The sequence below is a fragment of the Microtus oregoni genome, unplaced genomic scaffold (genome assembly GCF_018167655.1).
Source record: "Microtus oregoni isolate MIOR12 unplaced genomic scaffold, Mior012 000005F_ref0000423, whole genome shotgun sequence".
NCBI lineage: Eukaryota > Metazoa > Chordata > Mammalia > Rodentia > Cricetidae > Microtus > Microtus oregoni.
In genome coordinates, this window is record NW_024543064.1 from 26,115,974 (window position 1) to 26,138,847 (window position 22,874).

The following is a 22,874-nucleotide window of genomic DNA, read 5'->3' on the forward strand; positions in this document are numbered from 1 at the left end:
GGACATGCTTGACAGACAGACATTGCCTACCATGGTAACACACTCACACACAGACTGTGCACAAGTGTAACACGGCACCCCTTCCACCCAGCGTCAGTTAACCGTCTCCGTGTCACAGATTCACAGGCAGCCCAGGCTCCCATGGCTTCAGAAATACTTTGGTCCCTTCTGAGATGGAGCTCATACCAGACTCCAACTCTTTCTGGATAGGTCGTGTCTATAATATCCAAGGATTCTGGCTTGGCGTTGAGGGTTACCATCCCAGGAAGTCAGAGAGAAGCAGACACACCTTCAGTGGTTTTGATCCGAAGCCATGAGGGGGAGACTGTAACCTAACCTCCTACACACATGCATGTTGACACAAGTGTGCACATGAACTGATAGGCTCGAGTTCGCAGCTCACCAGTGTCTTTCACCTTCGCCATTGGGTGGTTGGTTGCAGAAAAGACGGCTACCATTTAACAGGGGAGGAAGCTCATGCCAGAAATGAGGAACGCTTTGCTCAAAGTCGAACGTGTGCGTTTATTTATGCATTCACTTAAAAAGATTGGAAGGGGGTAGAGAGATAGCTTACTGGGTTAAATCACTGGCCACCAAGACTCAGGACCTGAGTTCAGCTCTTTGGACCCACAGGGTGGAAGAAAAGAACCAATTCCTGCAAGCTGTCCTCTGAGCTCCACAAGTGCAGAGTGGCACACGCGTGTCCCCCCTTCCACATACACACTAAATAAATGTAGTAAGCAAAAGTAGATAAAAATTGCGAGCGTAGGCCCCTGCGTTGCATTTCCGCCTTCCATTTGATCGCAACTGCAATCTTGGAGCCCAGAAAGAGCTTTCACCAAAAGGGCTTCGAATTCATTCACTCCTCACCCCACCGGTTCCCACCAAAGCCACGCCTCCCTTTCGGAGGCCGCTGGGGAAAAGGATGAGGTAGGCCACAGCTTGTCCCTTTAATGCGCGCCCCCAGAGGCCCGGCGCGCCCCCGCCACTATAACTAGAGTGCATGGAGCGGGCTGAGCTCAGAGGGAGAAGGGCGGGCTCTGGGCACCCGCTGACCGACTTTTTTCAAGTGCGCTCAGCTCCCTTACGTTCCTCCTCCATGGACCCACCCGCGGGCACCCACCACTGAGGACCCCACACCCGCTGGGCTCCCGACTAGGTTCCACCCAGCTACCAGACAGTGAACCCCGCGGGTTGTGAGGGCTCCGGGCTTGAGTTCTTGCAGTGCCGTCGGACGAGGGCTGTGTTGCTGCCACGCCTCACGCCCCACACTACCCTCCCCATGCTGGTGCACGCTTACTCCGCCATGGTGAGTAGACCCGGGCACACTCGGCGGGGAGGGGGGGATCGAGGAACCTGGGTACTGGAACTTCCAAACCTCCTACCCCCTGCGCAAACGAAATCGCGAGGGAAGGGTGACGCAGGGCCTCTGCCAGGCTGAGAAAGTGGTGGCAGGAGCCCCGAGGTCCCCAGTCTGGGAGTTCTGCCCGCAGGGCATTCACTCGTGGACAGCAGCAGGACCCTCGCGAGCTGAGGGGCACCTCGCGGGCTGGTGTCGTTTTAGCCTCTAATGGCTTGCCTAACACACGCCTCTCCTTCTGCAGGAGCGCCCCGACGGGCTGGGCGCAGCGGCTGGCGGGACCCGCCTGTCGTCTCTGCCCCAGGCGGCTTATGGACCCGCGCCGCCACTGTGCCACACGCCCGCCGCCTCTGCCGCCGCGGACTTTCAGCCTCCTTACTTCCCGCCACCTTACCCGCAGCCGCCGCTGCCCTACGGCCAGGGCCCTGACGCCACCGCCGCCTTTCCGCACCTGGCTGCAGACCCTTACGGCGGTCTAGCACCCCTGGCACAGCCGCAGCCCCCGCAGGCTGCCTGGGCCGCGCCCCGCGCTGCCACCCGCGCCCACGACGAGCAGCCTGGCTTGCTGGCGCCACCCGCCCGCGCTCTGGGCCTCGACCCGCGCAGAGACTATGCTGCCGCGGTACCCCGACTCCTGCACAGCCTCGCCGACGGCGCGCACGGCCTGGCAGATGCTCCCCTTGGTCTTCCCGGGCTAGCGGCGCCCCCCGGCCTGGAGGAACTGCAGGTGAGACCAGAAGGGCCCGGGATGGGCCGGGATGGGCAGCGATTTAGCATCCTGGCTGGAAACAAAAAATGACAAAAGCAGGATCCCCGACTCTTCTCCCAGCTGCAACTTTACATTTGTGCCTCTGTCAGGAAGTCCTTGGCTAGGTGCTGTCTGGCAAAAAGGCGGCCTCGAAACTGAGTAGAAAGCAGCAACCCTCTTGAAATCACTTCTTTCTCTCCCTACTGTGGGACTGAGTCACGTTGGGCATCCACGCCCAGCCCCAGTCTTCTGGAGCAGCCTAGGCTGGGGTTTAGAGATGCTCAGTAGTTGTCTAAGACAAGGAAATCACCCAGGCAGGACTGCTTCTTGGGAGCAGATGGTGCCGAGCCCAAGCGATTCCTGGTCACGCCCGTCCTCCTGGTAGCCGCCTCAGGCAGCCGGTGGTGAGCATAGGGTGGAGCAGACGTGGACTAAGGGGCAAGCCAGGCTTGGGAAGCGACAGCTGACTAGGTCCTTGAGCGCCCTTACTGTCATCCTCTTCTATTTGCAGGCGATAGACGACCCAGGAATGAGCCTCCTGGACCAATCCGTGATCAAGAAAGGTAAGGAATGGTGTGCTACTTCCAGGGCAGAGCCGGGCGTGATGGTGCAGGCCCCGGGCCGCACAGACCCATTTTCTTCTCCCTGGCCGTTGTTTCCTGTACGTCGCCAGGCTCAGTGGCCACGGAATATCCCTCTCAGCTCAGGAGAAGGCTAGTGGCGCTAGCTGGACGATTTTACTCAGGAGTTTGCCTCCGGAGGTGGGCAGCACTCTCTAAGCTACAACTGCCTCTCCTCTGGGAAAGGAGGGCGTGTTTTTTTTTTTTTTTTTTTTTTTGTGGATCTGGAGTTTATTTGTAGAACGAGTTAAACCACTTCCCTGTTTCCTAAGGAATGGGAGTGCTGTTCCCACACATTTTGTTCGATGATTTCCATTTTATTGAGCTTTAACACTTTGGAGCCTGGCAAATACTTTCTGCTCCTTTCTTCCCAGCAGAACCTCAGCGGGCCTTGCATCCTTCCCACCTCCCAGGGCTGGGGGATTTTCTTGGAGTTGAAGGCTCCTAAAGCATTTAGGATTGGAGGAACTGCGTTTGGCAGTGTGCTCCGGGGCAGACCTGCTGTCCCCCGGGAGGTCTGCATCTCTGGGCTCAGGGTTCTGTGTAGACGGTTCCTCTTCTAGGCAGCAGTGTGTCTCGCGAGTGTGTTTGTGATTTGTATCTGTGTGTACTGGGATATATATTTTGTGCTTGGAGTTCTTTGTGTACCTGCCATGTGTCCTGAAATTTGTCATTGATATTCGAGGCTTTCTAAGGCTGTGAGGCCCTCTCCTTGATGGTTTCATTTTGTTTTGTTTGCCTCCCGTATCTGTGTGTCTTTTTATATTAGTAAAAGGCAGAGGTGTAAGACACCTCTTGAATGGATTTTCCAGCCTGAAGACCAAGTTCTGATCTTGCCAAGGAAAGGTGAGAAAGAGGCAAATTAGACAGAAACAGAGAGACCCAGGCCGTGGGCAAGCTCCTTAGATTTGGGGTGAGTGCCCAAAGGAATTCAGAGGCACACAGGAGCCTGTAGTGCCGGAGGGCAGGCGCACCTCCCGCAGGATTTGGCCAGAGCTGTTTTTCAAACAAGTGAATTCAAGCCCAAGCTGTTTGCCCTGCATAGGTTCTCAGAGGAGGCTTGCCGTGGGAGTGGAGACATAGAAGGGGCTGGATTTCCAGGAATTAGAGCTAGGTATGGAATTAGGGGGGTGAGAGATCACACCTCCTAGAACTTGGTGAGGGGTGCCTTCAGGAATCTGGTATTGTCACCAGAAGCTGGGAGTACAGGGAAGATGCTGGGGACCCACTGTCCCCCTCACCAGCGTTTTGCTATCTGCACTTTGTTGGCTTCCTGGACAACTCTTGTTTTGACCTGGTAGAAGGGAAAGTTGGGATTGGATTCTACAATAACCTGCCCTTGGGCTCTTTGCAAGGCCCCAGATCTTGGCTCCTGCCTAGCTCAAGGGCAGGGAACCCCGGTTCACTGACTCCCTAGAGACACCCAAGTCCTTTATTTGGGGAAGGGACTCTGGTATTTTCAGATAGAAAAATCTGCTGTTGGTCTGAGAGTTCCCTGTGGGTTCCTGGAGCCTAGCAGGGCTTCCCTGATCTGAAAGTCCACATCCGGGAGACAGCAGTGCTTACTAGTCTGTGGCCACGGGGAGTGAGCTGCAGCACCCGCGGAAACTAACTCAAACTGAGGGATCCTCAAGTCACAGCCTGAGGCACTGTGGGAAGGGAGAGAACAGAGCCGGGGGTGGGGGGCAATCTGCGGAAGAAAGCCTGACCCGCGGCCAGCATGGAGGTCTGCTGCCCAGGGGGTCTCTGAAAGAAAAAAGGGTGTCCATGCCAAGGGACAGCGGCCTCCCACGGTCCACCCTAAGAAGACCGGCTTTGGCGAGGCAAGCGGTGCTGTCACCAGACCGTGTTCCCTGGGGGAGCCTCGCAACACTCAGGTTTTGTTTTTGCTTTTGCCGGGTTATTCATGGCCAACGCGGGACTCGACTTTGCGGGTTGCAAGGCAAAAGACGGCGGGTTAGACCCGATGTTGGTCCTCGGGCCCTTCCAATGTTATCTGGTGGTTTCCAAAGACTCTGTTTGGTGCTGTGAGCGACCACCTAGCGCCTAAGCCCTTTCTTAGGGAAAGTCGATCTCAGAGCCCTGAAGCGTCCTGGGGTGGAGGGAGTTTACACCGCTAGGGACTGGGGTCTGGCACGCTAAACCCTTGCAGCTCCTGCCCCACCGCCGGCAGGATTGGCCCTCCTCCTCCGGATGTGGGGGGCCTCGGGTGTCCATCTCACCAGTGCTGCAAGGCACTGGGGCCTGGACAGTCGCACAGCCCAGATCTGAGAGGTACATCTTTGCGGACCACAGGCACTTGTCCTGGAGAGGAGGGGACAGGGGTGTCTCCCTCACCCCGACTTCTAGGTCCGCCCATTGCAGCCACGTTGTGGGTTGGTGCTGGTCGATTACTCTGAAGAAACCGCAGGGCAAAGAGTAGCGCTCCATTTTCTGCGCACAGCTGTCGCCTCCAGTTTTACAATCTATCGCAGACTCCGCAGGGACGACTGGAGGGGAGAAGGCGATGCTCCGTAGTATTTTCCAGCCGAGAGGGTGGGGTGTCTGTCCTGCGAGCTCACAGGAGAGAGAAGTTGGGAAGCTTCCTAAAGGACAGGCATTTGTAAGGCGCTTGGTGCTGGGTTTTGAAGTCTGAGCACGCTGGGACAGAGGATATAGAAAGGGCACCGTTACTTCCTGGCACTACAGCACAGCCGCACAAGCGCTTTACCTGTGAAAAAACGGACAAGGGGAGGCGTTGTGGAAATTAAAATGGAGTGGTGTAGAGAGATCAGAAATGCCCTGGAGGCCTAGTGTATTTAATCCCAGCACCTAGGAGGCAGAGGCAGGCAGATCTCTGTGAGTTTCAAGACAACTAAGAAAAGCACAGAAAAATCCTGTCCAATTCGTTCAGTGATGACTGCCTGCACGTGTGTGTGTGTGTGTGTGTGCCCTGTTAGCTACTCCCTGCCTCAGCAACCATTAACTACCCAAAGCTCTTCAGGCTGGTTGGTGCCTCATAAGCCCCTCCTCCACAAGAAGTTTCTTTCGAAAACCACTTTTTTCTCCCTTTGGATTTTGATTTTTGGCTTTTGTTTGTTCGCCCTGACTGTCCTGGAACTCACTCTGTAGCTCAGGCTGACCTCGAACTCACAAAGATCCATCTGCCTCTGTGTCCCAAGTGCTGGGATTAAAAGGAGTGTGCCACCACAGCCTGGCCAGTATGCATTTTTATTCATTTATGTGTGTATGTGTGTAGGCAGGTGGGGAGGTCAAAAATCAGTTTACAGGAGGTTCTCTCTTTCCACCTTTATGCCGGTTCCAGGGATCAAACTCAGGTTCTCAGCCTGGACAGCCAGCTTCCTGGCCTGGTAAGAAATACCTTAATGTGTCGTTTAAAAATTGAGACTAATGGAAACAAATCCATGATGAGCTATTCAATTTTTACATGAAATCAGAACCTAGCTCAGCATTTCCATAGCTCTTCTTCATTTGTCTGCTAAGACTTTCACCCTGTAAGGCAAGAAAGAATTATCGCACATACAGAAATAATTTTAAATTTTCCTGAGGATAGTAGGGACCGAAGAGTACATTAGAATTTAAGGTGTGTAAGCCAGGCGGTGGTGGCGCACCAGGCGGTGGTGGCAGAGGCAGGCGGATCTCTGTGAGTTCGAGACCAGCCTGGTCTACAGAGCTAGTTCCAGGACAGGCTCCAAAACCACAGAGAAACCCTGTCTCAAAAAACCAAAAAAAAAAGGGGGCTGGAGAAATGGCTCAGAGGTTAAGAGTACTGGCTGCTCTTCCAGAGGTCCTGAGTTCAATTCCCAGCAACCACATGGTGGTTCACAACCATCTGTACTGAGATCTGGCGCCCTGCTCTGGCGTGCGGGCATACATCGAGGCAGAATGTTGTATACATAATAAATAAATAAATATTTAAAAAAAAGAATTTAAGGTGTGTGCCAACATCGCCAAGCTCAATTTAATGGTTTCATTTTTTTATATTTATTCACTTATTTTGTGTTTTGTGGGAGTTGGTTCTCTCCTTTTATCCTGCGAGTGTCAGGGATCAAATCCAGGTCACCAGGTTTGGTGCCAGTTCCCTTCCTCACCAAGCGACTCACCATCCAATTTAATGATTTTTTTTTTAAAGAAAGAATAAGTGTATAGAGTTGTATAATCATGACCACAACCCATCTGAGACACATCTGTCACCCCTCAAAGCACCTTTATTCCTGTCTGTAGTTACTCCTTGTTCTTGCCTCAAACCTTGGGCAATGCCTGATCTACTTTTGCTCCACAAATTTGCATGTTCTGGAATGCCCTATGGATATGTGGATATGCATCTAGGTTTGTTTGCATCTTGGTTCTTTTAGCAAATGTTTCCAGGGTTTGTCTCCACTGTAACGTATTACAGATATGTCAGATACTGGGTTTGTATTTTGTTTTTGTTGTTTGGATTTGTATTGCTGAGTAATGTTGTACTATTTCTCTGAGTGACTTTCATTTTAACCTTCTTGGGAGCTGGAGGGATGGAATTGCTGCCCTCTGTGGCCATTTTATTTATTATTTATTTATTTATCAATCAGAGGAGTGTGCATGGGTGTATGTGTGTGCCATGGATGCACAGTTAGAGGACAGCTTGCAGAAACTGGTTCTCTCCTTTTGCTGTGTTGGCACTGCGCACTGAACTCTGGTCACTATTATGTTTCATGACCAGAGCCTTTTACCCACCGAGCCTTCTGTCCAGGCCCTGGTCCATTTATGTTTAATTGTCAAGAAACTTCTAATAAGTGGAATCCATCCTAGGAGAGATAGAAGGGAGAGAGGAGGGAATGGAGAAAAGGAAAGATGGGAAGGAAGGCTTGGCCGCTTCCTGAAGTGGTTGGATTGTTTTACATCCCTACTGGTACTGTGTGTGTGCTTCAGTTTCTCCACACCCTCACACTTCATAGCATCCTTTTATTAAACCATCTAGAGTCTCCATGTTGCTTTAATTTGCATTTTCCTAATGACTACTGGTGTTAAGTATTTTTCATGTGTTTAATGGCCAGTTATCTTATTCTTTTTAATGAAGTGTCTTTAGACATTTTCCTCCTGTCTATGAGTCTTCCCTTCCCCCTTCCTCCTCCTCTTTTTTATTCTGGAGATGGAGTTCACAGCCTTGTGTGCTCAGCCAAAACTCTGCCACTAAACTGCATCCTCAGCCCTGAGCCTTTGTTTCTTTTAAGATTATGTTATATGTATATGTGTATCTTCACAAAATGCAGGTGCATTTTTGCATTATGTCCTCTTAACTGCTGAACCATCTCTCCAGCCCTGGAGACCTAGGTTTCTTTTGCTTTTTTGTTTTTAATTTTTTTTTTTTTTGATTTATTTATTTATTATGTATACAACATTCTGCCTCCATGTATGCCCGCACGCCAGAAGAGGGCACCAGATCTCATTACAGATGGTTGTGAGCCACCATGTGGTTGCTGGGAATTGAACTCAGGACCTCTGGAAGAGCAGCTAGTGCTCTTAACCACTGAGCCATCTCTCCAGCCCCTGTTTTTAATTTTTTAATGTATATGAATATTTTGCCTGTATTAGGTCTGTGCACCACATTCATGCAGTGCCCACAACAGCCAGAAGGGGGTATTATAGATGGTTCTTCCTGCGATGTGGGTGCTGGGAATTGAACCCTGGTCCTCTGGAAGAGCAGCCAGTGCTCTTAATTGCTGAGCCATCTCTCCCGCCCCAAGCCTGAGATTTTTTTGACAGAATTTCTGCTATGTTGCCCAGACTGGCCATAAACTTTCTATCCTACCACCTCTTCCACGTGCTGAGATGACAGTGTGCATCCACCATGCCTGGTGTGTTTTTATTTTCTTAAATACAAAAGTTTTTGAATTTCAATGATGTCCAACATATAATTGCTTTCTCTTATCTGTTGTATTTTGGGTATCGTGACTGGGATTTCTTTGTCTTTGCCCAACTCAAGGTCTAGAAAGTTTTATCCTATATTTTCTTCTAGAAGGAACTGTAACATTGACACACTTTCTTTCTCTCTATTTTCTTTCTTTTCCTTTTTTTTTTTTTTTTTTTTTTTTTTTTTTTAGAGACAGGGTTTCTCTGTGTAACAGCCCTGGCCATCCTGGAACTCGCTCTGTAGACCAGGCTGGCCTCAAACTCACAGAGATCTGCCTGCCTCTGCCTCCCAAGTGCTGGAATTAATGGCATGCACCACCACTGTCCAGCTTTAGCACACTCTCTAGAACTGTCCATTGCAGACAGAGTCTACTACTTGGCAAAGAGTTGGGATTTGGAGGTGAGTGTCTTGCCCGACAGGTCAAGTAACTAGGAGCCCTTGTGTTGTTGACCTGAGTCTTAAGATGTGAATGACTTCCCATGAACGATGCATGTACCAGGGTCAGACCACTTTGGCTTCGGGAGTCACTGTGCTGGGATCGGCCCTGTGCTTATGAGGGCAAACAGCATGTTACATGATGTCTCACCCTTATTGCTGGACCTACCGTAAGGAAACATTGTTGTTGTTGTTTTCAGTTTGTTTTATTTATTTTTATTTGAGGTAGGGTCTCACACTGGCCTTGAACTCACAATTCTGCCTCCTGGTGGTTGGGATTAAAGGCGTGTGTCCCTATGCCCAGCAGGAAATGCTGTTCTTATGCATACTTAGTTTTGTAACCTGTGCTAAGCGTTCCACAAAGCCTTGGTCTTTCTCCCATCTCACAGGGCCTGGCCTTAGGGGACACCAGGCTTTAGTAATAGCTCTGTGAAAGAGAAAAACTTCTGGCCTTCCTGTTCTCCTGACACTGCCCTCTGGCTAGGTGTCATGGAGGGAGGACAGTCACATTTGTGTGTGTGTGCACACACATGCTGGCACATTCATGCCATGGGGACATGTGTAGAAGTCACATGACAAATTTTGGGAGCCAGTTCTTACATTCTACCTTGTTGAGACTCTCTGGTTTCTTTTTTCTTTGTTTTTTGTTTTGTTTTTATCATGACAAGGTCTCACTATTTTTATCTCTGGCTGTCCTGGAACTCACTAGGTAGACCAGGCTGGCCACAAACTCATGGCGATCCACTTGCCTCTGCCTTCCTGAGTGCTTGGATTAAAGGTATGGTTTCTGCCTCTTCAAAGCAAACTCCAAGTTAGCTGGTACGCGAGCTCCCAGGTGATTCTCCTTGTCTCACCTTCTAGTTATTCATAGGAGCGCTGAGTGACAGATGCATGCCACTACATCCAGTTCTGTATGTGAGTTTTGGGAATCAAACTCAGGTTACCAGGCTTGTGCTGCAAACAGTTTTATCCACGGAGCCATCTCACCTGTCCACAGTTTTCTTTCTTTCATCTTTTCTTTTCTTTTTTGTTTGTTTTTTTTTTTTTTTTTTTTTTTTTTTTTTTTTTTGGTTTTTCGAGACAGGGTTTCTCTGTGGCTTTGGAGCCTGTCCTGGAACTAGCTCTGTAGACCAGGCTGGTCTCGAACTCACAGAGATCCGCCTGCCTCTGCCTCCTGAGTGCTGGGATTAAAGGCGTGCGCCACCATAGCCCAGCTTGCTTGTTTGTTTTGAGACAGGGTTTCTCTGTGTAGCTCTGGCTATCCTGGAATTATCTCTGTAGACCAGTCTGGCCTTGAACTCACAGAAATCCGCCTGCCTCTGCTTCCCAAGTGATGGGATTAAAGGTGTACGCCATCACTGCCTGGCCAGTCTTCATCTTTTAAAGACAAGTTTGATGTATAGAATATATAATGCCCATTTCTATGACAAATGTGTTTGGAGCTATGGGACCACAAAAATCAAGCTACAGAAAAGCTCTGTTACCCTAGGTCCTCTCAGGATAGGACAGAGATACAGGTAGAGTGACATGGGAACAGTTGTTCGCTCTTTCTCTCTCTCTCTCTCTCTCTCTCTCACGCACGCACGCGCACACGCACACACACACACACACACACACACACACACACACGGCTGGAGAAATAGGTGGGGAGAGGCAGTACCTACTTGCTTGTTCAGTTTTGGTGCCCCTGGAAAACCCTTGTTCCTCACTCTGGGGCAAGGTTGTGATCAGGGAGAGCAGGAACAAAGCAGCTCTGCCTTTATTTGGAATTCTGAGATCTTGTTCATCATGGATTTTGCTTCTCTTTCTCATCTTTTACATATGACTTTATATTTAAAAAAAAACCCTCAGGATTGCAAGTGTAGCGGCACATGCCTTGAGTCCCAATACTCACAGGCAGGTGGATCTCTATAATTTCAAGACCAGCCTGGTCTACACATCAAGTTCCGGGCCACCCAGAGCAGTATAATGAGACCCTATCTCTACAGTAAACAAACAAACAAGCAGGAGTCCAATCGGTGAGAGGGCTCCGCAGGAAAAGATGGCCTCTAAACCTGCTGATCTGAGTTTGATCCCTAAGAAAGACAGAATCAGCTCCTGACAGTTGGCCTCTGCTCTCCACATACAAGCCGTGACACACGCATGTGCATGTGGACACACAATAAACAAAGATGTAAAATACCCATCAGGCTTTCGTGGCACAGGAGACTGAGTAACTTAGTAAGACCGTTTTCTAAGTAAATACATACATGGGCAAGTAGGAATATAGGTCAGTGGCAAAGGGTTTGCTTAGCATTGCGAGGGCCTGGGTTAGATCTTCTGGACTGGGGGAAGAAAAGACATTTGCATGGTGGCCATCAGTTCTCATCCACATTCACGGATGACTCCCTGTGCCGAGGCCCCGCCCCCCACAGACTCCTAGCTGGTGGGAAGGCAGCTGTGGAAACAGACAAGGACATTGAGAGCTGTAAGGATGGGGTCGGGTATACAAGGGGCTGAGGTGGAATCGGGGCAGCAAACTGCCCACAAAATGGTGCTGAAGACGAGGCTGAGTGAGGTGGGGCTTGAAAGAAGAATGTTGTGTCTGTGTCCTAGGGAGCAAGTTCCGTCGATGGCAGGGGCCAGGCAGGGGCCAGGCAGGGGCCTTCTCCAGGGGAGGCGAGGGTCTCTCCTGATCCCACTTCTCCTTATATGTGGGTATAGCGTATGTACTCAACTTTTTTTTTAATATTTATTTATTATGCATACAATATCCTGTCTGTGTGTATGTCTGCAGGCCAGAAGAGGGCACCAGACCTCATTACAGATGGTTGTGAGCCACCATGTGGTTGCCGGGAATTGAACTCAGGACCTTTGGAAGAGCAGGCAATGCTCTTAACCTCTGAGCCATCTCTCCAGCCCTGTACTCAACTTTTGAAGTCTGGGGCTGTGCCACCCACCACGGTGGCCCACTTGCCACAAAACGCATAAAACTGTGGGTATTTGAAAAGTGACTGGCCTGAATGGAGGTAGGCTGTATGTCTAAACTGTATTGGATTTTGAAGACTAGATACAAAGAAAAAAATGCAATATATCTCATTTTTTTTATCTATTATGACTTTTAAACAATTTATTTAATTTTATGTGCATTGGTGCGAAGGTGTCAGACATCCTGGAACTGGAGTTACAGACAGTTGTGAGCTAGCATGGAGGTGCTAAGAATTGAACCCAGGTCCTCTGGAAGAGCAGCCAGTGCTCTAACCACTGAGTCATCTCTCCAGCCCCTTCAATAATGAGTTTTTAAATATTGACTGCATGTTGAAATTACTATAGTTCTGATTAGGGTAAATAAAATAGCTAAGCCCTTGTATACTATTGACTATATTGACACGAATCCCATATTTCTCTGTTCTATTTATCTGTTTATTTTGAGACAGGGTCTCACTCTGTATTACTGGCTGGCCCAGGACTCACAGGGACCCATTTGCCTGCCTCTGCTTCCCGAATGCTGGGATTGAAAGGTGTGTGCCACCTCGCCAGGGTCTCGTTTTCTTCTTTTTAAAGACTTATTTTTATTTATGTGTATGAGTGTGTTCCTGTCTGCACATGTGCTATATGCGTGCAGAGCCTAGAAAGCCAGAAAATGACATTGGAACCAATGGACCTGGAGTTAAAGATGGCTATTAGCCGCCATTGGGTGCCGGGAAATTAACCCAGGTCCAGTGTAAGAGCCGCCAGTTCTCCTAACCACTGTGCCATCTCTCTAGCCCCTCATTACTTTGTTTGTTTGAGACAGGGTTTCTCTATGTAGCCCTGGCTTTCCTGGAAATCACTCTACAGACCAGGCTGGCCCTGAACTTGAGATCCGCCTGCCTCTGCCTCCTAAATTCTGGGATTAAAATCGTGTGCCACCACTGCTCTGCCTATTACTTTTTAATGCTGTGCCTCAAATTATGTTCCTATGGGTCAGTTTTTAGTATAGAGCCTAAAGGACAAATGAGGGCCGTTGTGCACTGTTAGTTGAAGATGTGTTACATTTGTTTATGCTCTGGAAGATTTGTTTAATGATGCAAAGAGTGTTGCTTTTTTTTTGTTGTTGTTGTTGGATTCTGGGACTTGCTCTGAGTGCTGGGATTAAAGGTGTGTGCCACCACCACCGCCTGGCTGTGTTGCATCCTTTTATGTCATATTTGTTTAACTCTGTGAAGCTATGTTACTTTGCTTGCCTAAAACACCCAATTGGCCTAATAAAAAGCTAAGGGATGGGCAGGGCTGCTAGGCAGAGAGAATGAATAGAAGAGAAGAGAGGGAGCGAAAAAAGGAGGAAAAAGGAGGAAAAAGGAGGAGAGGAGGATGCCAGGGGCCAGCCACCCAGACACACAGCAAATCACAGAGTAAGAAATAAAGAAAGGTATATAGGCCGGGCGATGGTGGCGCATGCCTTTAATCCCAGCACTCGGGAGGCAGAGGCAGGCGGATCTCTGTGAGTTTGAGGTCAGCCTGGTCTACAGAGCTAGTTCCAGGACAGGCTCCAAAGCCACAGAGAAACCCTGTCTCGAAAAACCAAAATAAATAATAAATAAATAAATAAAATAGAAAAGGAAAAAAAAGAAAGGTATATAGAATAGAGAAAGACAAAACCCAGTGGCAAAAGGTAGATGGGATGATTAAATTAAGAAAAGCTGGGGCTGGAGAGATGGCTCAGTGGTTAAGAGCATTGTCTGCTCTTCCAAAGGTCCTGAGTTCGATTCCAGCAACCACATGGTGGCTCACAACCATCTGTAATGGGATCTGGTGCCCTCTTCTGGCCTGCAGGCATATACACAGATGGAATATTGTATACATAATAAACAAATTTTTAGAAAAAAAAAAGAAAGGCTGGCTAGGCCAGGTGGTGGTGGCGGCACACACCTTTAATCCAAGCATTCAGGAGGCAGAGGCAGGTGAATTTTCTGTGAGCTAGTTCGAGGCAAGAAAGAAAGAAAGAAAGAAAGAAAGTTAGAAACAAGCCTAACTAAGGCCAGGCATTTATAAGAAAGAATAAGTCTCTGTGTGATTGTTGGGAGCTGATGGCAGGCCCCCCAAAGAGCAAAATGCCAAAAGAATAAAGCAAAACCAAAGAGCATCATCCTATCTGGTTATGGGCTAGGATCTGATTCTCAGGGAGCTAGCCAGGCAGGTTGCAGGCTATGGAGTGATCCATGGTTCAGAAAGACCCTCTAGACTATGGCAGGGAGACCAGAGCAAGGGCTGTGCAGATAAGTGTCTGTGTGCATGGGAGGAGAGCCTGCTTCTCAGGCAAGTAAGAATGGAAGCCACAGGACATGGCCCTGTGTGGAGTGTAGCAGAGAAGACTAGAATTACAGAGGTTTCTGGCTGAAGCCAGGTAGGATTGATTCTCCCAGGAGGGAAAATGTTGGGGTTGTGCCGTCTTGGGATCAGGTTCTCTTTAATCTCTGTAATCTTGAGGTCTAGGACTTTTTGGCTTGAGGGAGCTGGCAAAGTATTTTCTCAGTAATAGCAAGGCTAAGGGCCCTGCCTTTGAGACCCTGGTCCTGGGTTTGCTGCTAGCTCAGTCTGCCAACTAGACGATCTCACCTTTTGGGCTTCTGTCTCCCCATCCGTAGAATGGGAACAACAGCCCCATCATGGACTATCCCAAAGGTTCGAGGGGTGAGGTATAATCTGAATGCATGTAGCAGGAGGTGCTCAGTATTCCAACTCAGACTCTCCATGGATTTCTACCCCCACCACACACAGGCCTTCTCCACCAAGGCCTCATGTCCTTGAATGAGGAAACAAAGAGGCCTTCAAAGAAGTGCTTGCCTAACCCCTTCCTTCCTCTGCAATTAAGAAGGGAGATGGGGTCCATGCATGGAGAATTTCCTTTCTTTATTTTATTTTATTTATTATTTTTTTATTTTTTGGTTTTTCAACCCAGGGTTTCTCTGTGGAACAGCTCTGGCTGGCCTGAATCTTGCCGTGTAGACCAGGCTGGTCTCGAACTGACAGAGATCTGCCTGCCTCTGCCTCCCAACTGATGGGACTGAAGGCGTGCGCCACCTGTCTGGCAGGAGAACTTGCTTTCCGAGTCAAGAGTTTAGTACATTCCCTATGGCTCCCCTCCTTGCCCTACACAGAGAACATTTAGGAGAGGGTGTTGTGGGGCACACAGACCCTTATTCCCTGTCTTCGGGACCTGGAAGGGAGGGGAAAAGCTGGAGGGCTCCTGGGGCCCTAACCTCCTGTTTCCAGCACGTGGGACTCCAAAACCCCCAGGATGAGAGGGTGAGATTCATAGTAGAGAAGGGGACTTGGGAATCTGGGAGATTTCCTAACCCTGTCACAGGGATTCAGGAATCCCGCCTCATCTTAGAGTCCTTTTCCTCGTGTCCAGAGAAAAACTCTGATGATAGCATCACCTGGCTGACGCCAAGCTTTAAGAGGGAACCAGCGGACTCAGGAAGGGGGTGCCGGGGCAAGAGCCAGACAGCTCAGGGTACAGAGTTGCGCCCATCAACTTACTTGGGTCTGTTACTTCCATCCCACTGTGCCTCAGTTTCTCCCTTTGTAAAGCAGGGGTATTAGAACCCTCCCTCTGCAAAGTGTTGGAATCCTTCAACATCCACAGCTGGTGAGTGGTGCGTCAGCCTGCCTGCGTCACAGCTGACGACGCCTGTCCTGCGGTCGGTGGGTCGGTCGCTGACTCGGTGTCCCCTCTCTCTCTCCCCTTGCTTCTTCTGCTCCACAGTCCCCATTCCCTCCAAAGCCGGCAGCCTCTCCGCCCTCTCCCTGGCCAAAGACAGCCTGGTTGGCGGCATCAGCAACCCCAGTGAGGTCTTCTGCTCCGTGCCTGGCCGGCTGTCGTTGCTCAGCTCAACATCCAAGTACAAGGTGACCGTGGGGGAGGTGCAGCGGCGACTCTCACCTCCAGAGTGCCTCAATGCCTCCCTCCTGGGGGGTGTCCTCCGAAGGTAGGAAGGCCAGCCCACAACCCTACACAGACCCCAGCCAAAATCTTTAGTCTCTCTAGACCTCACAGCATCAAAGCCTCACTCCAGGCCCCGACATCATCCCCGCCTCAGTTTCTCTGATAGAGCAGTGCCTAGGGACTCAGGATGGTACATGGTCTGAGGTGGCTGGCCGAGGTCCCGGCACCTCCCTTGAGTTGTTGGGTCTGAGGTTGCGCAGGGGCAGAGAATGAAGACAAAGAAAAAGATTAAGTAGGCTGGGCAGGGCTGGTTCTGGGAAGAGTGGCTCTTGCCTTAGCTCTTCCCCAGGGCAGCACAGGCCTCATTGGTGTGAGTTTGGAGTGAGCAGCATGATGGGCCATGTTTTTCTCTTTGCATGTTCTTGTGTCTCGGCAGGGGATCTGCTTCAGGGATAAGCTGTAATGATCTAAGGACTGCATGTGTTTGTGTGGTATGATGGCCAAGAGTGGGTTTTACCAGGGTGAGGTTCTGCATTAGTTGGGAATGTGTGGTCTACAGTGGGTTCCCTGTACATGCATGTGCACCTGTTTATTGCTCCCCTCCCCTGCTCCGAGACAGGGTTTCTCTGTGTAGCCCTAGCTGTCCTGGAACTAGCTCTGTAGACCAGGCTGGCTGTGAACTCACAGAGCTCCACCTGCCTCTGCCTCCAGAGTGCTGGGATTAAAGGTGTGCGCCACCACTGCCCTGCTTTTTTTCTTTATTCTTCTCTCATAATTTTTTCTTTCCTTTTTTTCTATGCAGTTAGTTGTTTACATGTATATCTGTGTGTGTGTGGCCACATTAGTGCAACCAGGGCTGTCCTCTTACTCTTGATCTCCAAATGTCCCGTATGGACCTATGTTAAGTCCCTGGGATTGTGTGCACATCTCTGGGATCCTGATGTGCACATGTGTCTCTGCATGTTCCTTGGTGTTCATGTCTGTATGTCTCTAATGTTACTTATGTGTCTCCATTCTTGGAGACACTGAGGGTGGGTTCATCTGTGTATATGTGGCTGGCTTTGTATATAGTTGTGCCTCCTTGTGTTTGTCGTCCCTGTGTGTCTCTGTACAGTTTTATGTGTCCCCGGCAAATGTGCTAAGGTGGGGAAGAAGGAGCCTCAGATGCTACCCTGTTCTTCCCACCCTGGGCTGCCACTGCTATTGAGAGGCCTGGAGAGAAGGAAGACTCTTACAGTGGGGTGCTGCTTCTTATCCAATCCTGACTGTGCAATGGAAGTCGGGACAGGTTGGGATTTGCTCAGAGACCCCAAGGTCATGGCTACACCCAAGCCTTAACAGGAGCTGGTATAGTGAACAAGGAAGGTCCTTGGGAGTCACTTAGCCTGTAGGCAGCTCTCTCATCTCATAGCTGTGTGTCTGTCTGTCTGTATGTTAAGGGCCAAGTCCAAGAATGGGGGCCGGTGTCTGCGGGAGCGACTGGAGAAGATCGGGCTCAACCTGCCAGCTGGCCGTCGGAAGGCAGCTAATGTGACTCTGCTGACCTCCCTGGTGGAAGGTGAGTGAGGTCCGAAGACCATGCATATAAACGGGAGGGGACATGTCATCTAGGGTAGGAGGGCATCCTTTAGCTATGCCCGTGAACATTGCTGTACTGGCACACGTACTCAGTGTGTCATGTATAAAGAAGTATATGTGTGATATGCATGGGCAGTCAACTCATCTGAGGATTTAATTACCCATGCTTCGAAATATTTGGAAAAGTTGCACCTGTGCTGCACACATGCAGACATTCTTGGTCATTATTACCAATGATGCATGTAGCTCTTTACATATGTAGCATCTATATAGTATTAGGGATTTTAAGCCACCAAGGGACAATTTGTAACATACAGGGGGATGCAAGCAGGTTTATATGCAAACACCATGCCATTTTATGTAGGGATTTCAGTGCCCACTTATTTTGGTATCTGGGAAATTCTGGAGCTAACTGTTTTTGTTTATGTGTTTGTGCATATATGTGCACATGCAGTGGAGTTCTTGGGGTGTGGCGGGGGGGGGCAAGTGGTCAGTATTTGGATATGGTAAGTAGGTGAGGGGTGCATCCCTCTTCCCTAGAGGTTGCTGACCCTAGACTCTGGTTCTGGGATATACATTGGTCCCAGCTCCATCTCTGAGCCAAGGGTGATGGACATGAAGCTGGAACCGAGAAGAAAAAACCAGAGAGGGCATCTCCAGAAGCAGGACACTCCTTAGCCAGGGGTTAAGACATTCAAGGCTAGGCTCTGGTCTTCAGAGGTACACCTAGTAACATCCCTTCTTTCCCCAGGAGAAGCTGTACACCTGGCCCGGGACTTTGGTTATGTCTGTGAGACGGAGTTTCCAGCCAAGGCAGCTGCTGAGTACCTATGCCGACAGCACGCTGACCCTGGGGAACTGCACAGCCGCAAGAGCATGCTGCTGGCTGCCAAGTGAGTGAGACGGCACTGCGCATGGCAAACGTGGACGCAACGTGTCAGACCTTTGACTACACACATGTTCATACAGCATATACAGCACCATACATGGCAGCTGGATTCCTTGTTGAAGTTCACATGGGAACACTTGTACATGCCATACAGGCACACGTGGGTGTTTGTAGATGTCTTTAGGTACCGTGTTCATCGCATTTAGACTTTGATGAACACTTCCACAAGCTTCCAAGGGCACACACAGACACCACAAGTGAACATCTATTATACGCACACATTAAAAACTGTCATATGCAGGCTGCAGCCCATGTATGGGTGCTACACTTCCTTATGATTTTATGGCATGACCAGCCCAGGCCTGGCACAAGTCCACAGGGGTTATTCTGCTTCTGTGACTTTTCTCCTTAAGTCCTTAGGCCATATCTGAGCCCTCTCCAGGTCCCACTGCCACCTCCCTCACCACTGACCGCATGCTGCTACTTCAGGTCTTCTCATCTTCCCCAGGGGTTACTCTAATAAAATACCCTCAGTTGGGTAGCAGCTCACTTCTCATGGTTCTGGAAGCTGTTCAGGACCAGGGCACGGCATCTGTATATGGTGAGGGCCTGTTTTCTAACATACAAACAGCACTTGATCTTGCTGTGTTCTCCACATGGTAAAGGAGCACAAAGGTATTAATGGCACCTATGGCAGTGGTTCTCAACCCTGTGGGTTGTGAGCCCATTGGGGGTTCACATATCAGATAGTCTGCATATCAGATATTTACATCATGATACATAACAGTAGCAAATTACAGTTATGAAGTAGCCATGAAATAATTTTATGATGTGTGTGTGTGGGGGTCATCACAACATGAGAATTGTATTAAAAGGGTCACAGCGTTAGGAGGTTGAGAACCAACCACTGGTCTCTAGGGTTCTAGTCCCGTGATTTAATCACCTCCCAAAGGCTCTATCTTCATCCATATCTCAGGAAAGATTTCTATAGATAAAATCCAGAAGGCTACATACATTCATTTGGAAGGCAACAGTCTCATTGAGAGGTGGGAAGAAAGGGCTAGAAGAGATGCAGAGCTCTTCTGCAGGCTAAATCCAGATGCCTTGGAGGACCCCCCCGTCTGGACCACTCAAACTTTTAGCCAGCTGATTTTGTGGGTTTGGTCTTCAAATCATAACTCCACCCTCCACGTGGGGCTTTCCCCCTTTAAGCAGCAAAGGACTCAGTCCCATAGGACTGCTTATTACGGAGTCCTGGAAGGTGTCTTCCTGTGGCTAGAGGAGCTTGCCCAAAAGGAGCCGCTTCATTCATGAATATGAGTCAGCTCTTGCATTGAGGGCTCTGGGGACCTTGGTTTGTCTAAGGTGCTTGGCCAGACACAGGGATGAGTGATGATGGATTCTCCGACCTGAGTCACACATAGGCTTCACAAATCTTAGCCACTCATTTGCCTGGAACCGTATGATGAGGATGACGGTACAGAGCTGTTGGATGATGTAAGATGACATATACAGTGGACATGGTACATCAATAATTGCTGCTATTTTAATTATGCAACACAGATTCTGGGCTGTTCTCTTAGTTTCACAGATAAGGTTCTATGAAGCACTGTTTGGGGTGGAAGAAGAGACCACAGAAAATTTAAGGGAATAGTTGCATGCATTAGGTAGACAGGACATCTGAGGGAGAGAAATTAAGGTATTAGCATGAGTTGTTCACAAGTGTGCAGCACTTAGCTGCTGAACTAACATCTGTGAAAGTCAGTTTCGGTTTTTGCAAAATGGTATCGTTACTTGTCAGGAAGGTCAAATTGTATGGATAGTGTAAATAAAGAATCCAGTAAATTGCTGGGTGAAGTGGTCCATGTCTTTAAATCCAGCATTTAGGAGGCAGAGGCAGGTAGACCTTTGTGAGTTTGAGGCCCACCTGGTCTACATACAGTGTTTTGGGACAGCTAGGGTTACAGAGACACCTGCTGGGTTTGGAACCTGGTGTCCCCCCCCCCCTTTTTTTTGGCTTTTCGAGACAGGGTTTCTCTGTGGTTTGGAGCTTGTCCTGGAACTAGCTCTTGTAGACCAGGCTGGTCTCGAACTCACAGAGATCTGCCTGCCTCTGCCTCCCAAATGCTGGGATTAAAGACGTGCACCACCTGGCTTGGAACCTGGTTCTTTAACCTCTGACTGCTCTTCCCACAGGCAGATCTGCAAGGAGTTTGCAGACTTGATGGCTCAGGACCGCTCGCCGCTGGGCAACAGTCGCCCAGCGCTCATCCTGGACCCTGGGGTACAGAGCTGTCTGACACACTTCAGTCTCATCACTCACGGCTTCGGGGGGCCTGCCATCTGTGCTGCCCTCACGGCCTTCCAGAACTACCTGCTGGAGTCGCTCAAAGGACTGGACAAGATGTTTCTAAGCAGCGCAGGCAGCGGGCATGGAGAAACCAAGGCTTCAGAGAAGGATGCCAAGCATCGGAAGTAACCATCTCTTGTTCCGTAGTGAAGTGACTCCTGATGCCTGAGACAAGGCCTTGGCTGCTACAGGGGCCCTGAAAAGACTAACAGGCGGAATTCCATGCAGGCCAGAGAAAGAACTTTTTTCCAGAAGCCTGGTTGGGTCAGGGAAGGTTTCTGGTAAGGCTCTGACAGGAAACTCATGGAAAAGTCTGCTTCAGGGGACAGAACCCTTCCCACTGCGATGCCTGGGCAGCAGTGGGTGCCCCAGGGGGACGCCATTAACAAATCTGAGGTGCTACTGAGGAGTTAGTGACCCCCACTCCAGAATCCCCTAGCCCCAGAGAATGGGGAATAGCAAGAGGTCCCAGTGGGCTCTTTGGATCCTTCCTGCTTTTAGGGAGGAGTGGGCAGGAGAGGCCCCTGAGGAACAAAGATGGTACAGCATAAATCAGAACTTGAACCCAGGCTGCACACCACAGACCTGCTGTCTGTCCTATTTATTTATGTACAATGTAATTAAATTTGAAAATTTGAAATTGTCCAGCACGAGGTATTTATCCTAATGAGTTGGAGGTTCATTTTACTGACTTCTGCTCATGTCCCAATGTGTCCACCTGGGCAGTGATGGAGGGTGTTTGCTCACGAAGGGCTCTGAGTAAGTGAAGAGAGGTAGTTAGACAACAGTAGGTTCTTCTGAACGTGATGGCAGGAGTCCACATGCCTTGTCACATCGCCGTGCTGTTTGTGTGTGTGTCAAGTGAAGGTGGTTCACAGACTATGTACTGTACTTGCTGGGCCTATTTGGTCTATGCAGCGTGTTGCCATGGTTGTAGGTAGACAGTCTGTGCTAGCGTGAATACAGATGACTGTGCCTGAATGGGGCAAACGCCGACTCAGCTCTCATCTGAAGGATTTCACTCTTCAGACATCTTTCCTGATTAGTCTTTCCCTCTACTTAATCTTCTAGACCGTACCTAAAGCACGCATATTCTAGGATTCACCTTACAAAACACAAATCCTCCTTATTTCTTTTGCAATTCAAGTCTTTGGAAGACACCTCTCCTCTGTTTCCTTACTTCCAACTCCCAACTCACTAACACTCCCTGCTAGTCCAGTTTAAATCTGTTCAGCATGGCTATCAATAATCATCTCAAAGCTAAAGCCATTTTTTATTGACGTCATTAACCAAAAAACTGCTCTTAAAATTTTGTTTTTTTGGGACAGGTTTTCACATAATCCAGGCTGGCCTCTGGACCAATCAGGCCGATGCTGGAACTGTGTTGTACCTGGCATCTTTCCTGAAATGCTGTGTGGTTCCCACCTTCTCCCTGTCTCTCCTGACCTGTTCCCATTCTGCCTTCTTTGCCTGACCCTTTTCCACACAACTTCTAACTCTTGGATTTCAGGGCCAATGTCTCCCCAGATGGTGTCGCTACAGTGGGGCTTTCTATATATAAATTTATTATGTATACAATATTCTGTCTGTGTGTATATCTGTAGGTCAGAAGAGGGCACCAGACCTCATTACAGATGGTTGTGAACCACCATGTGGTTGCCGGGAATTGAACTCAGGACCTTTGGAAGAGCAGGCAGTGCTCTTAACCACTGAGCCTGCATTGGGGCTTTCTATGCCACATGTACGCTGCTGACCTCTGCCTTCAGCCCAGATGGTTCTAAACTCCAGGCTGGGATGTCCTCTCTTTCTGGTGTCTCTGCCATACGGCCTGACAAGCACCTTGAACTTAGGTCCCAGATGGGGTACCTTACTCAAGAAAGCCTAACTGTCCCACCGATGCTAAAGGCACCACATTTACCAGGAACTGGCAAGTCCTATGTCAGTCTGTCTTCACTGGTGCACCTTCATCTGAAGGTCGTGTCAGGTGACGATCTGGCTTTTCCAGCCACATGAAAGATTCTCTTCCTCACTCACTTCATAGCAACCACACTGATTTCTTTTTCTGGTTTTTCGAGACAGGGTTTCTCTGTGTAC

At 49.4% G+C, this 22,874-nt stretch overlaps 1 protein-coding gene across 1 annotated transcript; it reads left to right on the forward strand.

The window, feature by feature from the left end:
- The first annotated feature begins 1,282 nt into the window (after positions 1-1,282).
- Positions 1,283-22,103, forward strand: Tfap2e (transcription factor AP-2 epsilon). Its single transcript, XM_041652656.1, has 7 exons — positions 1,283-1,309; positions 1,605-2,087; positions 2,620-2,671; positions 15,784-16,006; positions 17,403-17,521; positions 18,293-18,434; positions 20,627-22,103. Exons 1-7 carry the CDS (start codon positions 1,283-1,285, stop codon positions 20,907-20,909), a joined length of 1,329 nt encoding a protein of 442 aa, XP_041508590.1. The 3' UTR covers positions 20,910-22,103.
- Positions 22,104-22,874: the final 771 nt, after the last annotated feature.